This window comes from Malurus melanocephalus, unplaced genomic scaffold (genome assembly GCF_030028575.1).
Source record: "Malurus melanocephalus ecotype Western Australia unplaced genomic scaffold, MMel_1.1 scaffold_398, whole genome shotgun sequence".
NCBI classification, from domain to species: domain Eukaryota; kingdom Metazoa; phylum Chordata; class Aves; order Passeriformes; family Maluridae; genus Malurus; species Malurus melanocephalus.
Genome location: NW_026623630.1, coordinates 417,896 through 433,730, shown reverse-complemented (window position 1 = coordinate 433,730; position 15,835 = coordinate 417,896). Strand labels below are relative to the sequence as shown.

The 15,835-nt window shown below is 46.5% G+C and overlaps 1 protein-coding gene across 1 annotated transcript in view; it reads right to left on the bottom strand.

The window, feature by feature from the left end:
* The window catches only part of CHL1 (cell adhesion molecule L1 like), a 76,365-nt gene that overhangs the window by 44,424 nt on the left and 16,106 nt on the right, over nt 1–15,835 (bottom strand). The window contains exons 2-4 of the mRNA XM_057379265.1: nt 7,735–7,923; nt 7,162–7,267; nt 5,754–5,944 (exon numbers count right to left, since the gene is read on the bottom strand). Of these exons, the coding sequence (XP_057235248.1) occupies nt 5,754–5,944; nt 7,162–7,267; nt 7,735–7,825 (388 nt within the window). The 5' untranslated portion in view covers nt 7,826–7,923. The remainder of the gene's footprint in view (nt 1–5,753; nt 5,945–7,161; nt 7,268–7,734; nt 7,924–15,835) is intronic.

Here is a 15,835-nt window from a genome sequence, read left to right as displayed (position 1 = left end):
CAGTGCTCCCATATTTTAATCAGAGGATATTCCAGAATCAATCACCTCTGATTTGGGGCTGATCACAGAAACTATCACAGTTGAGTGAAACTCCCAAAGCATCACACATTAATTGTGCCGTGGAAGTTTAATACTGCACAAAGTTCAGAGTGCAGCACTGTAAAACCCACAACAAAAATTGATAGGAAAATTGTTTCTGCAGGAATACTAAAATTGTCATGTCAATCTTCCATGGAATATCCCCCAAAGGGATATTATGGGATGGGGCAGAGAATCCAGCACAGCTCCAGGTTCTGCTTCCCAAATATCCACGGCACAGGGAGGAAAAATGGGATTTAATGGCTCAGAGCAAGACTGAAGGGCCAGGATGGCTCTCACCACACAAATCCCATGGGTGAGTGTGGAACAGCCACGGGGACGATGGGAACCTGCCCTCCCAACTCCAGAACCTCCCAAAATCTCCCAAAATCCCACCCTGACACCTCTYCAAATCCTCCTGGGAAAGGCTTTGCTGGCCAAGGGTTTGTTCCTGACAGGGCTGAGCTCCAAAAGCAGAGTCCAAGAGTTCTGACGGGGTGTGAACCGTGGGCAGGGAGGATTATCAGTGCCCAGGGTCATTTTGTGCAAGGAGCAGGAGCTGCTTAATCCCTGGGGTGACTCAGAGTTCAGGGAATGAGCCGTGCCTAAAACCAGGCTGGGCAGATCTGRGGACTGGGAGAAAAACCAGAAAGGAGCCTGGCTCCCTCCTCCTCCTCCTCATCCCTTCAGAAAATGCAGATTCTCAACCTAAAGCAGGAGGGAGAGCAAAGCAGTTCAATCTAAAAGGTTCATTTGAGTTTAGCAGAGATTCAGAAATAGAGGAACCAGAGCTGGGTACCCCCGTTCCCTGAACTGCTCTGGATTCACTCAGGGATCCTTTTAGGACACCTGAATACACCATCACTGCATCAATTATGGTGATTTATCCCAGTTTATGAGAATGGAGCATGTTCAATCTGCTATTTGACATGGTTTTGGGGTAAATTTTGAGAAATTAAACCAAAATTCTCCAGGATTTCCTTGAGATCGCTGTGCCTCATTCTTACCAACATCAGGTGTAAAATGGGAGTGAGCTCAGGATGGGAAATCAGCCACCAGTGAATATATTGTGAAACTACTGTGAAAAAACACTATTGTGGTTTTATAACCTTCCCCTGTGGATTCTGCTGAAGATATCCTGGGATAGAGGAAATCTTAGCCTGGCCCATCATGGATATTCTTACATTTTTCCTTTCAAATAAACCTTTAAAGGATGTAAAAGTGAGAGAAAGCAGAAATAGTAAAGATATTTCTATATCCTGGAAATTTCCAGGTCCTCAGATGCTTTAATTAGTATTTAATTATGATTTTTCATACAGATCTTATACAGCAAACAGCCCAACACATCGAGGAATCCTAACCACGACTTTCAGTCCCAGTTTGGAGCTGCTCTGAGTGAAGCTTGGGAAGTTTCCAGGGCTCATCTCCGTGCCTCAATTGATATTCTGATCCAYGGAGCAGGAGCAGTAGTTAAAGCTGCAATTTCCATTGCAGCCTTTGAACTGTTTATGAGATATGATCCTGCTTATTTATGGACTTTTTAATTGCTGCTTTAAATTGAAAAAAAAAAAAAAAAGTTTGGCTGTCAGGAGAGCATGGCTTGGAGTCCACCTGCTTGCAGAGATGTGGAATGGAATCACTGACAGGTTTATTTTCTGTGAAAATCTCTAATCTTTTTTTTTTTTTTCTCAAAATGATGGTAAGAATCAGTGAGCCCAATGATTTAGGGCCAGAAAAGTCACCACAGGTAAAGGACAAGGCTTAGAAGGCAGGAGGATTAAATTTCATTCCCATCATCTACAAAGTCTCAGGGAATTGCTCTCTTTTGTTTTCTCTTCCATAAAGACCACACCAAAGCCCTCACAAAAACGAGACCAATTTCAGTGCCAGCTCAAAATCTTTCACTGATTTCAAGATATTCACATCTGGRTGCCTAAATATTAATAAGAAATATCCAAATTTCTTTGAGAATTCTTGCACTTCTGAATGTGAATTTCACATTCAGCCAAAATTCCCACCCTCAGATCTCGGGCCTTTTGGAGCAGCAGCTTTAGAAATACCGAGCGTAAATCTAAACTCAGTCTGCCACGAAGAGCCTTTTACAGCAGAGTTAATTAAASAAGTTTAAACTGTGCTTCTTCTCCTTCCCCTGGCATGGGGCCTGCTCTCACTAATTCAAGCAGCAGATTCCCAAAACGCTGGAGGAGGGGAGCTGGAGCCTGTGTTCTCACCATTTCAATTCATTTTCATGCTGAATGTATTTTGTAACAATCTGGCCTTTGTTGGCGCTGCAAACACCTCGGGATGCTSGGAGCCCCTGTCCTTAATGCCATCCTCTGCAGGGGAGGTGGGCATTTCCATTCTGGAGGTGAGATTTAATGATYATTTCTGCTGACATTTCTGTGCTTTTTCAGCCCTGACTGCTGTGAGTAAACAGCCTTTTGTTCTCCTTTGCAGCAGCCACCTCGCAGACCCAGCGTTCTGCCTCTGCAGTGAAAATGGGATTTATGGGAGAAACTGCCCCYCTCTGCCTCGCTGGGGTTCTCTTCTTTTCCTTGGCATGGTGACTTTGCCAAGGAGATTTACATCTGCCTGGAATGGAGCTGGCACAGCTCTGCCACCTCTGCGTGGTCACCGTGACTGGACAGAGTGATCATGCGTGTTCCAGACCCTGCTCCAGCACCCAGGGCTGAACAGAGGTGATTTATCCCAAATCCTGGTCTCTCAGTGTTCCAGTCCCTGCTCCAGCATCCAAGGGTGAACAGAGGTGATTTATCCCAAATCCTGATCTCTCAGTGTTCCAGTCCCTGCTCCAGCACCCAGGGATGCACAGAGGTGATTTATCCCAAATCCTGATCTCAGTGTCCCAAATCCTGCTCCAGCACCCAGGGGTGCACAGAGGTGATTTATCCCAAATCCTGATCTCAGTGTCCCAGACCCTGCTCCAGCACCCAGGGGGAATGGAGATGATTTATCCCAAATCCTGATCTCAGTGTCCCAGACCCTGCTCCAGCACCCAATGGTGAACAGAGGTGATTTATCCCAAATCCTGATCTCAGTGTCCCAGACCCTGCTCCAGCACCCAGGAGTGCACAGAGGTGATTTATCCCAAATCCTGATCTCAGTGTCCCAGACCCTGCACCAGCACCCAGGAGGGAATGGAGGTGATTTATCCCCAAAAAATCCTGATCTCACATGTCCCAGACCCTGCTCCAGCACCCAGGGGTGCACAGAGGTGATTTATCCCAAATCCCGATCTCAGTGTCCCAGTCCCTGCTCCAGCACCCAGCAGGGAATGGAGGTGATTTATCCCCAAAAAATCCTGATCTCACACGTCCCAGACCCTGCTCCAGCACCCAGCAGGGAATGGAGGTGATTTATCCCCAAATAATTTATCCCCTGGTCTGTGCACCAGCAGCTCCTGCACTGGGGCTCAGCTCTGCAGCACCCAGCACTTTGGGAAATCAAAGGTGCCTTCTACCCCTCTCTGAGCCCTGATTGAATTTACAGCGTCTCCATTGCACCAGTAAATGAAAGAATTATKGCAGAAGAGTTCTAATAGCAGTAAATGTGCTTTAAGAGATGTGTGGTTGGGTAAATCCCTCTAATGTGTTATCTGCACCATGTATTTATTTGCTGGGTTTAGGACTTTGCATAAATTAGCACTAAAATTCCTCTTGCATTCRCTAACAGCCACGTTTGTAACCTCTCCATGAATTTGTTGCCATCCACTCCCAGTTTATTTAATATCTACTTAAGCTMCTATAGACTGTTTCTCATTAAAAGCAAAAAGTATCCTCTCTGAATACAGATTCCATAATCCCAARTGCAGACATCAACTCCTTGTTTTCCATTTTAAGCTTCCCTTTCAGTTCAGCAGTGTCAGAATATCAGAATATTCAGCTGCTGGAGGTGCCAAACATCACACTGAGCAATTGACCTCCTCTGGAATGTAAAGAGTGGGAGACATTTGGCTTAAGAGAAGTCACATCAACACAACTGCCAACTGGGGAGAGTTGAAAATGAGAAATGATGTCCTGTCTGAGGTTTAACTGCCTCATTCTGCTGTCCCTGTGACTGTCACCAGCTGCCCTGTCCTACCTGTGGAGCCAACAGCTCCATAAACCTCAACCTGCTGCTCTAAAAAAGCCCTGGGCTGTTCTCCTCCTCTCTGGAACTTTCCTTCAAGCAGCTGCRAGGTGCTGGGGCACAAAGCCTGGCACCCTCTAATTCCTCACCAAACACCCATTTCTGGCATCAGGGATTACTGGGCAGTGCACTGAGATATGAAAGACATTCCCAAGGAAAAAAGCAATCCCTAAGCCTTGATGGAAGGAAAATAAAGCAGTTCTTTCATGAGCAGCACTCATAAAATCCATTTCCATGGCATCCTCATCCTCCCTCCCAGGAGCTCTCCCAGCCCTTGCAAAGTGTCCTGTTCTCAATGTCCTCACAGCACCACGACTCTGCCAGCCCTGAATGCTCCGCAGGATTATTTCCTGTGCAAAAAAAACATGACAAAAATGTTTATTCCTGTTTCTCGTAGCGCATTTCATCTGCACAGACCTGCCAGGAGTGGTTTTTGTACAAAAGCAGCCCCCTCCTGTCCCAGGGGAGGTGAGAAGGCTGCGGATGTTTCTTCTGTCACATGAACACACCAATTCCACTTGGTCTGTCAGGTATCTGAACACAAAATACTGCAGGAGCTTGGAAATGCAGGAAAAATAATCTAACTGGAAAAAATCCCACTGCACTGCTGCTTCTCTTCATCTCTGCATCACAAAACCTGCTCCACCCTCTCACCCTCTTCCACCGTGGAGCTGGGGAGGTTTCTCCTCCTTTCTATTCCCACTGGGAAGATTCTCAATCACATTTCCCTCCTCTGATTTCCTTTGTTTCAATCCAGAATTTAGGACCAAAATGTGGGCTCATGTCCCAAAGTACAGGTGATTAAATGGATTGGTACAAGGCTCAGCTTTGGGACATGGTTTAGTGTCAGGCCTGGCAGGGCTGGGTTAAGGGCTGGACTCGATGATTTTAAGAGGTTTTTGCCAACCTGAATGATTCTTTGATTCTGTCATTTTTTCCTAATCAAGACCTTGAACCTTGTATCCATAAATTCCATCCCAATTCCACAAACCTGCTCCTTAACCCCTCATTTCCCCCTCTGCACACAGAAGGACAAGTTTCTAGGATCAGTAATTTTCCCTCCCATATTTTTCAGTTTGTTTTCCATTCTGTTCCAGGGTTTTATTCTTCTCTCCATCAGTATTTAACCCAAACCCTGAACGCTGCTGACATCAGATTAATGAACYCACAGCTGATCAAATCACCTCCCCTGGAGCTTTCAAACATTTGCATCCCTTGCTATTTTGCTGTAATAACCTGTGGGAGTTGATATYCTGAAATCCTGCATCCAGATTTGGGTTCTGTCCTCAAAACCAGRAATTAAATTAAATCATTCCAGGGAACGAATAAAAATCCAAATAAACCATCCAAATAGTAAACAAATAAGGAGTTTTTCCTTTGAATAATCACTGAATAACAAATAATCAATATTTTACCATACAGCACCTTAGGAACTGGTTCTTTCCCACTCATTTTGAGGAAGCACAGTTCTCCTCATAACAATAAAAGCAATAATTATAAATTCAAACCAAAAGTAAAGCCCTTACTTGGAACAATGAGCTCGATTTCCTCTGACATGGCAGTTCCCAGCAGGTTGGATGCAAAGCAGCGATATTTCCCTTGGAAATTGTTGATGATTCCCCGRTTTTGGATCACAAAGGTCCCAGAGTTGTTTGTTGTAACAATCCTCGGGTCAGACGATAAATCAAAGGGTTTCCCATCCTTAGTCCAGTTAAAGCTGAAAAATAATGGTTCTGATGAATGYTGAAGGATCTGCCACAGCTCCTGAAATTTGCTTAAACTGATTCAAAATCAGACAGCTGGAAAATACTGTGTAACATCAATTTAACAAAGGACATACCTTTCTTTTTGKTTTTTGAGAACCTTCTTTTCAGAAAATAAATTAATGTCAACAAAACTGCTGTTTTGGCACTTCAGTGGTATTGGTAAAACTGCTTTGGGGAATATGGGATTTTTGCTCTAGGATGGAGGGAATATGGGATCCTTGCTCCAGGATGGAGGGAATATGGGATCTTTGATGCAGGATGGAGGGAATATGGGGTCCTTGCTCTAGGATAGAGGAAATGTGGGATCCTTGCTTCAGGATAGAAAGAATATGGGATCCATGTTCTAGGATGGAGGGAATATGGGATCCCCTCTCCTAACAGGCACTATCACATCATTTAAACACACCAGGAAACTTTTCATTGATGCACTGACAAACAGTGGAACAAAGAGAATTTGTTATCATGCTACAAATCCCTATTCAGAGCTCAATTAAAAATTACCAGATCACCTTGATGTAAATAAAAGAATGTCCTTTTAAAGTTTAAATTGTAATGTAGAGAAAGGAGAATGGAAGGATTAAAGAGTAAAAATGACGTGCAAACCTTCTGTTCATTTAGCCCATCCACCATTCAGTGGGGAAAGCCTCAGGAGGAACTTTTACTGTGCTGTTATTACACTCCTGTTAATCACATCTTCATTACAAATCTTCCTCTTTTCCACAGCTTTGGGTATTTATTTGAATGTGTCTGTATCAACACCACAGCTCTGCTGAGGCTGGGTACAGACAATGCAAATGTGGTGTTTGAACACAGAATTTCATGTTTTTGGTGTTTTTAGGGTTGCTGTGGAAGAGGCAGAGGAACAGCTGAGCCCCTCTCGTTACCATGGCACAACCTTGCCTTTTGCAGCACGACCCAGGTGAGATTTTTTTTCACATCACCAAGTGAATTTGGAGAGAAATGGAAACATCCCCAGAGAGAAAAAACACTCTGACACCAATCCACAGGGCGAGTGGAAGTGAGGGAGCAGCAAAACCCGAACAGCCTGAATGGAAATCCACAGCTGAACCCCAGTGGGGATGGTCAGCAGGTCCTGGCAGCCACAGCAGGTCCTGGCAGAGGTAAAAACCAACCTCAGCCTCTGTTGGTGTGTGCCAGCAGTACTCACGTGGGCTGGGGGTTTCCTCTGGCTTCACATTTGACGGTGAAATCCTCRTCGAAGGGGTAGGCAACCTGGGTGTGGGACTGCTCCGTGATGGTTGGGAGCTGGGAAACTGAGCACAAAGAGGAATGGGGTTAAAAACAACATTCCAGCCCAGCTGAGCTCTGGGTGTGAAATCCTKCCCTGGGGAGCAGCATTTGCCCTGAGACATCCACCTGCTCCTCTGCCAGGCTGGAACTGCACAAGCARGGAGGGATTTATGCACATCCAACAAGCCCCAGGGGGATTCAGAGGCAAAATGAGGAATTTAAGTGAAGAACAAACCCAAATTCTCGGAGTTAAACTCTGTGCTGGATGGCAAACACCACAGGGATGTTATCAGACAACTTCCCTGCTCCATTCACAGCCCCAAACAGGACAGATCAGACCTGAATTTCCCACAGGCCACATCCTGGCAAGATTAAATTCCGAGCAGAACACAACTGGAAAGGAGGATTGAATATTTTTCCTTCAGGGACAGCTGCAAAGGAACGCGGAAAACAAAAAGCAAAGCACACACAGCAAACAGCTACAGCTCACCTGATAATGGTATTTCAATAGCTGCTGCCAAACTCAATASGAACAAAAACAGGCATGTGGTGATGCCTTTTGTGCTGAGCAACATCTCCATCACTCTTCTGTAAACAAGGAGCCCAACCAGAGCGAGGGATTCCTTTGCTTCTGCTCACTGCCGCTTCAGATCACGCTCAGGGATGTGGGAGTGGGAGCCTGCTGAGGAAAACAAACAGCAGTGTTAGCCTGAAACACCAACTCAGGGCTGGAAAGGTCATAAATTAAAGAAATGCTTCAGGTTTGCAGCTAAATCGCACTAAATGGCCCCGTTTCCTCTCCTCCCATCCCCTGGCTTCAAGAACAACCTCCATTAAATTTCTAACAAAAACTAAATGAACAAAAGTACAGCTCTATTACAGCACAGAAGTATAATTATTTTTGTTGYTGGTTTGCAATTAAAAGAGAATACGGTGTATTTGTAATCATTCCAGTTCATAAATTTTTCTAATGAGAGCTGTGTAAGTTGGAAAGGAACGCAACAGATCTAATGAGAGGAATTTGGTACACTAATGACCTCGTTCATAAATCTCATCTGTCTCTTATCTTTCATTTATGCTSAAAGAAGGACACAACCTCATTTAGTTCATTACCAAGAACCAGAACATGAAACCTCTGCTTTTCCCCAGTAATCCCAGAAYTTCCACACGTGGGTTTCATTCATTCCATCAGATATCCATAGGTTCTGAGTTAGGAGGAAAAAAAGTTGTGTGGCTGTAAAAAGGAGACAGATCCAGCTCTGATGAGCATTTAAATGCAATCCACAGAGAAGGAAAGGAGAGAATTTTGGTTTGGATGGGATATTGGGAAGGAATTRTTCCYTGTGAGGGTGGAGAGCCCTGGCACAGGGTRCCCAGAGMAGCTGTGGSTGYCCCTGGAYCCCTGGAAATGTCCAAGGGAAGCTTGGACAGGGTTTGGAGCAGCCTGGGACAGTGSKAGGTGTCTCTGCCCATGCCAGRGGTGGCACTGGATGTTTTTTAAGGTCCCTTCCAATCCAAACCACACTGGGATTCTACAAAAGTGGGCGCACGGAGATTTCGGTCACCAGCTTCGTTCAGATGCTTCAGTGAATCCTTAACCCCTGTGCACCCTCTGAACTGAGCCCTCACTGCAAAGATAACTTTGGCAGAGAATTTGGAAGAGAAAGCCACTGTGCAGGAGTAGGGGATTGATCAGGGAACCCAGCCCAGCCTAACTCAGTTCAGTTCAGTTCAGTTCAGCTCAGCCCAGCCCAGCCCAAGCCCCATGAGCACTAAACCCGGCTCACACACAGCTCCTGTGTGTTTGCCCCCCGCTAATCCTGGGATCAGCACAGCAATCCAGGATCAGGGGGAGCAGTTGGCATGTGGGGACAGCAGGAGGTGACARTGGCCATGGCTGTCCTTGCCCAGCACAGCTGGATCCCCCAGCCCACACCCTCCAGCTCATGATTTTCTGCTCAGGGTTGCTTTTCTCTACAAAACACAGGTTTTTCCCCCATATTCCCTCTCACACCAACTCCAATGAGCACAACTCAGGCTGAGTTCTGTTCACACAGTCTCCAGTCCATGAAAACTTCCCAAAGTTCACATCTTTGAGACCAAAAGCCACGGGTGAACATTGAAATTGTCCAACGAGGGGCRAGCGACAGCCACCCTAATCACATCAGCCTCATTTGCTCAGAAATGAGGCTAAAAACCAGATGTCTTTGAAGTATTTGCTGATAGAAGAAGCTGACTAAGCTGCTTAGTGCCTGGCTCTGCAGAAGGRCACTGGGGAGGGGACAGGRACAGGGACAGGCTCAGCTGGCACCCCCAGGCTGTGCTGGGGGAATTCAGGCAGAATCAGCAGCACCGGCCTGTTCTGATTGTGGCAGTCGATATTYTCCAGTTTGAGCTCTGCTGGCTCTGCTCGGTGAGACGGGGACCTGGCAAAGCCCAGCCTGGAAAAGCTGGGGCTGTGACAGTGCAGGGACACGGGGACAGAGGGGCATGGGGACACACAGGGACATGGGGACAGAGGGGCATGGGGACACACACAGGGACACACACGGAGACACTGGGGCACACACAGGTGACACTGGGACACAGGGACACACAGGGACATGGGGACACTGGGACACACAGGGGACAGAGGGACACGGGGACATGCGGGACACTAAGGGGACACACACAGGGACATGGGGACACACACAAGGACACACACAGGGACACACACAGAGACACAGGGGACACTGGGACACACACAGGGACGCACACAGGAGACACACAGGGGACACACAGGGACATAGGGACACACAGGGGACACAGGGACACATAAGGACACACAGAGACACGGGGACAGAGGGACACGGGGACACACACAGCGACATGGGGACACGGGAGACATGGGATACACAAAGGGGCACGTGGGACACACAGTGACACACAGAGGGAACACAGGGGACATAGGGACACACAGGGGAAACGGGGACACACACAGCGACATGGGGACACAGGGGACATGGGATACACAAAGGGGCACGTGGGACACACAGTGACACACAGAGGGGACACATGGGACACAGGGACACACAGGGATGGGGGACACACATGGACACGGGACACACACGGGGACACACAGGGATACACAAAGGGGACACAAGGGACACACAGACAGGGACACAGGGACAGAGGGATACAGGGACACAAGGACACTCAGGGGACACTGGGACACACAGACAGGGACATGGGGACAGAGTGACACAGGGACACACACAGGGACACAGGGGATGCACACAGGGACACACACAGGGGATGCATACAGGGACACTCAGGGGACACAGGGACACACACAGTGACACTGGGACACCAGGCAGCCCCACCTGATGGCTGCTGTCACCACAGGACGGTCCCTCCCCCTCACCTCTCCTGGCACACGCTCAGCCCGGCTCGGTGCCAGCCCAGTGAAGCAGCTGCTGTGACAGAAATGCCTCTGACGCAGAATCACAGCTCGGGCTCACAAACCTGCCCAGCCACCCCTGCCCATCTGCTGCCAGCTCTGGGGACAGGGCACGAGGGTCAGGATGGCAGCAGAGGCAGGAGTGGCACTGCAGGAGGTGTGCAGCTTGCTAAGGGCACAGAGAGCTTCGTTTCGTATGGATGCTACAAAGCATTGTACAAATTCAGATTAAATAAATAACTAAATAAAGAAAAAGAAATAAGAAAAAAAAAAAAGCACACAGCTCTATTCATTAACCAAACTGAAAGGGATGAGAGGCAGATTTATTCACAAACAAACTCTGGGCTCTGCTGGTGGATAAGGACAGATCCTGACAGGTGAGAGAAGCAATGATGGAACCACAAATTCCAGAGGAATTCCACTCATTGACACAGACTGGTACTGACCCAAGGCAGGGCTGAATCCCTGGACTGGGAGAAAACAGAGACACAAAGAGTAAAAAGGGGGGGATGCACATGGATGGGGTCTGTGTTAGGGGATTGGGGCAGTCTGGGCCTCTCCAGTCCCTCAGCAATGGGGAGAGAGAGAGAGGGAAATGAGGTCAGGAAATTGGGATAAAAAGGAGGCTGYRCCMWCCAGMARYKRGAGAGACCCCATGGAAATGTCCCATGGCCTCTCCCTTTATTCCAATAAACTCACAGGACTCCTCTGTCTCCTTTCTGGACAGAAACCTCTGATGTTTGTGGGTTAATTTTCCTAATAAAACCAATTAGCTCACACCTTTTTTTTTTATTCTTTTTAATGAAGTGCCAGAGCACAGCACAGCACTCCACAGAAGCAGGGTTTCCTCCATGGTGTGGCACAGCCTCTGCAGGCTGCTGTAACCAGTGGGTCTGTCTGGCACCTCACTCACTSCTCCTGCCTGGCCTGAATACTAATGCTGGGGCTGACAGCACAGGGGCACCAGCAGGGCTGAATCCAGCACATCCAGCAGATAATCCCACCTGGAAACCTCCCTGCAGCAGTGTGACCTGGGCTGGAGCATCCTGGGGGGGTTCCACGAGGGGCAGACCTGGGGTGACACAAACCAGGCAGGAATCCCCTCCTGGAGGTGCTTTCAAGACAAGACTCATCAGGAATCCCCTGGTGGATTCCTTTTTTCCTGATCCATCCCTGCCCTGGGACAATTTGAAGCCATTCCCTGTGTCCTGTCCCTCCATCCCTTGTCCCCAGTCCCTCTCCAGCCTTTTCATAACCACTCCAGCACAGCAAAGCTGCCACAAGTTCTCCCCAAAGCCTTCTCCTCTCCTTTTTCCCAGGAATTCCACATCTTCCTTTGTCCTCACAGGCCCTTGCCTGCAGCACCCCTTGCACCAGGGAGAGGACATTGGGCTGACCAAGGAAACCTTTTTTCTGCACCACAAACAAACAGGGATTGCTCCAAAAAAACTTACATTTACAACCAACCCCTCCTCTCCCTCCGTCCTTCCCCCTCCTCCCTCCATTTCTATCTTTCTATTTGCTTTTCCCTGCCTCAGGCTTAAGCAGAATAATTTGAATTCACTGCAAATACTTATCTGTACTTCCTTACCTGCAATTCATTATTTACTGTGCTGTTGAGTTAATAGTAAATACTGATTGCTCTAAGGACAGCTCATTTGTTTGTTTAATGAGCTGCCTTTAACTTACACCCAGCAAATCTTTCAAACTATCAGCATTTCCAAGGAGTTCCAGATCCTTTCATTCCATCCAGAAGGATGTAATAAAAATATTGGACAACCAAACAAGGAAAAAGAGATTAAATTTCCATTCATCTTGTCAACCCAGAGAACAATTCTCCCTACATGTAATTACTGCATTAAAATTGCTCATAAATAGTAGCAGGATGGCAGCCAAAATTCCCAGATTACTGGCCCACCGCTTCCAAGAGAAATTATATTGCACTGCTAAATATGGCATCAACCTCAGCTCTTTGGTTCCCTGTTCAAATATCAAATATCCCTCTTCAAATATTGGTTCCAAGTTCTGATCCTTGTGGAAGTCCTGCACAGATCTTCAGGAAGGTGATGGATCCCCTCAGCTGAACCCTGGTGCATCCCTGGGCTGAGCTTTTCATTAGTTAGAGCCRGGTTTAATTTCTCAGTGCTATGGATGTTACAGGACTGGTAAATATTTGTAATTAGAAATTACAGTCTTCTGTGTGGCACCAGTTATGGAATAACAGGAAATCACTCTGGGAAAAAAGTGCTTCCTGGTATAAAAATAAAAGTTTGGTTATTTATTGATTCTACATCGAATCATTAAGGTAGGAAAGGACAAGGCCAGTGACTAAAGATCTTTTTGTTTCCCCTGAAAACTCCCCATATGCAGAGTCACTCAAGCACTTGGAAAAGAGAGAGAATATTCATCAGAACCCCATTTTACTTGAGGTGTCAACATAACCCATAGCTTTTCCCCTAAAAGCTTTCTGACATCCCACTGGCAGCACCAGGCAGAGGATAACCTTCACTTGACTCTTCCCCAATCACCTATTTTGGGATGTTGTCAGTTCTGAAAAAAGCAGCCCATGATGCATATGCTGGAGGTGATTAAAATAATCACCCAAATCAGAAAGCTGCTCTTCCTTCCGAGGCAAAGAATTTCCAAATAAGCTGTGGCACACAGCAAGCACAGAGAGAATTTTTTTTTTTTTTTTTAGATGCAATTCTACTCTCAGGGGGTTCAGTGGGAAAAGTCCATGTATTATTTATCTTGTCAAGGACTTCATAAACATTATTGGGCAGCACATCTAAAGGAAAAGTTTTCAGTGAAGTTGTACAACTTCAGCATTATTTCACAAAATTTATGTGTTTCAACTATGATTACAGCTATTCCACCTTCCCAATTTTGTAATCTGTCGGCCTTTCCGTTTCCAAACAAAAAAAAAAAACCTTCTAAAAATGGAATGAATACAATTTAAAAAGAAATGTGCAGGCAGTGTAGCAGCAAAACATTCAACTCAATGAAGGGTGCAATAGAATGAATTTCCCCGGGCTGAAGTTTTAAGGAATAAGTAAGGATTTTGGGAGCCCAGCTTGCCAAGTGCTGGTTTTAGGGAGAGCAGGGCAGCTCTGGGCTGGGCAGGGGCACAGATGGAGCTGTGAGTGATATCTCAGCTTGATACCCATGCTGATAATGTGGAAACTCCATTTCTGGTGTTTCTGTTGSAGATCTGCCCTGGGCTGAGGGGAAGCCAAAGGTGTATTTGGCATCCTGGAATTCAAATGCCCAAACTCTGGTGATCCATTTCCACAAACTCTCCCTGATCTGCTCCCAAAGTGCAAATCCCCAAGTGCAATCCCCTCAAGTCCCATCAGGTCACAGCCCATGCTCTGAAATGGTTTGAGCCAGCTCTAAATGATTTCTCCTGCTCATGTCCCTGTCCATATAACAGCACAGAACCTGGGAGAGCAGATTTAATCGGTTTTGTACATCTAGCACTGAGTGCAAGGAGCACATTTCTTAAAGCTTTTACACAACACGGGGATGGAAAGCTGAGGAAATGTGGATTGTGACCTGCAAAGATGCTCAGGAGCCCAGGTTTGCCAGCCCCATCCTTGCAATAAAAATTCCCAAGAAAATCCAGAGTGGAAATCAATCCCTGGTTCAGCCTCGTGGTGACCAAAGGAATAAAAGTAACAGTGGATGGGCCATTGCTGCTGATGGACACCTCATTAAACTTTAGYGATAACATCACTGACAGGCACTGGGCAGTGAATTGAGATAATGGTGGTCACTGCTGCCATCAGTAGCCAAATTCCCCGCTTGTGGCTGCTCTTAAATCTGAGAAAATACAGACATCTGAATTGATTTGGAGAAGAGAACAGCAGCAAAATGGGGCTCCAGGTGACCCCAMAGTGGCTCTGGCTCAGAGGGAGAGCAGAAATTCTCCCTCCTCCTGCAGTGCCCAGGGGTTTTCTGAGCCAGAGCTGATTCAGTCTCTGCTCTTTGACACCAACAGGCCTCTCCTCCACAAATTCAAGCACCTTTCTCATTTTACTCACACCTTTCTTATTTTACTCAATTGCTTCTCTGCACATAAAACTGCTCCTTCCCCAGTTCATTTTCAGACTGGTTTAACTGGGCAGCACCTCTGAGCATTGAGAGCACTGGGCCACTAGAGCAGCTCCTGTGGCAGAGCAGTTTAGGTCTCCAGACACAAACTGAACCTTTTTCTTGAGTGGGAACTAATCCATATCCTTCCATTCATCTCTTTAAGACTTATTCCAGCTCTGCTGTGGCAGCAACCTCCTTTTCAGGGGAAAAACTGGATTTAATATAATGTACTTGAGGTGTACGTACCACATCCCGCAGCACAAATTGCTCATGGAGACGCTTTCCAGACTTCTGAAAAACCCACAAGTATTTAATTAACAACTTTCCAAGGTATTTAAAGTGGAATTAAAAATACCACGGTGAAATTTTAGACTCCCACAAAATGTACAGGAATTATGCAAAGTACAAGTCACCATAAAATAAGGCTCTGGCTTTACACGTGCAGATGTAAGAACATTTTACAGATGTAAGAACAGCTGAATCCCCCACATGGGTCTGGTTTATCTGTCTCACCTGAAGGTTTGGCCACACACCATTCCTTTTTGAACCAATGAAAACACAGGAACGAGATAAGGAAGGAGATAAGCAGAGGAATGACCTACAAACACACAGATTTGAGTTTGCAGACACACCAGCCTGGTAAAAATGCAGAGGATTTTGCCATTCTGCGTTTCCTTGAGATGCTGCAGCTCCTAAACGAGTTTTTCTGGCTGAAACTCGTTTTCTATTAATTGAAATTCTCCACAGCCATTAGCATTTCAGCTCACAGGTCAAGCATGAACAGAAAGGGAAGGACGGCAGCGAGAGGGCTGGGGGAGTGGGGATGGGGCTGTGGGGGAAGGGAAAAAAAGGAAAAGGGAAAATGGAAAAGGGAAAAAAAGGAAAAAAAAGAAGGGGAAAGGAAAGAGGGGAAAAAAAGGAAAAAAATAAAAGAAGGGGAAAGGGGAAAGGGAAAAGGGAAAAAAGGGGGAAGGAAAAGAGAAAAAAAGGGAAAAGAGAAAAAAGGGGAAAGAGAAAAGAAGGGAAAGGGGAAAGGGAGGAAAGGAAGGGAAAGGGA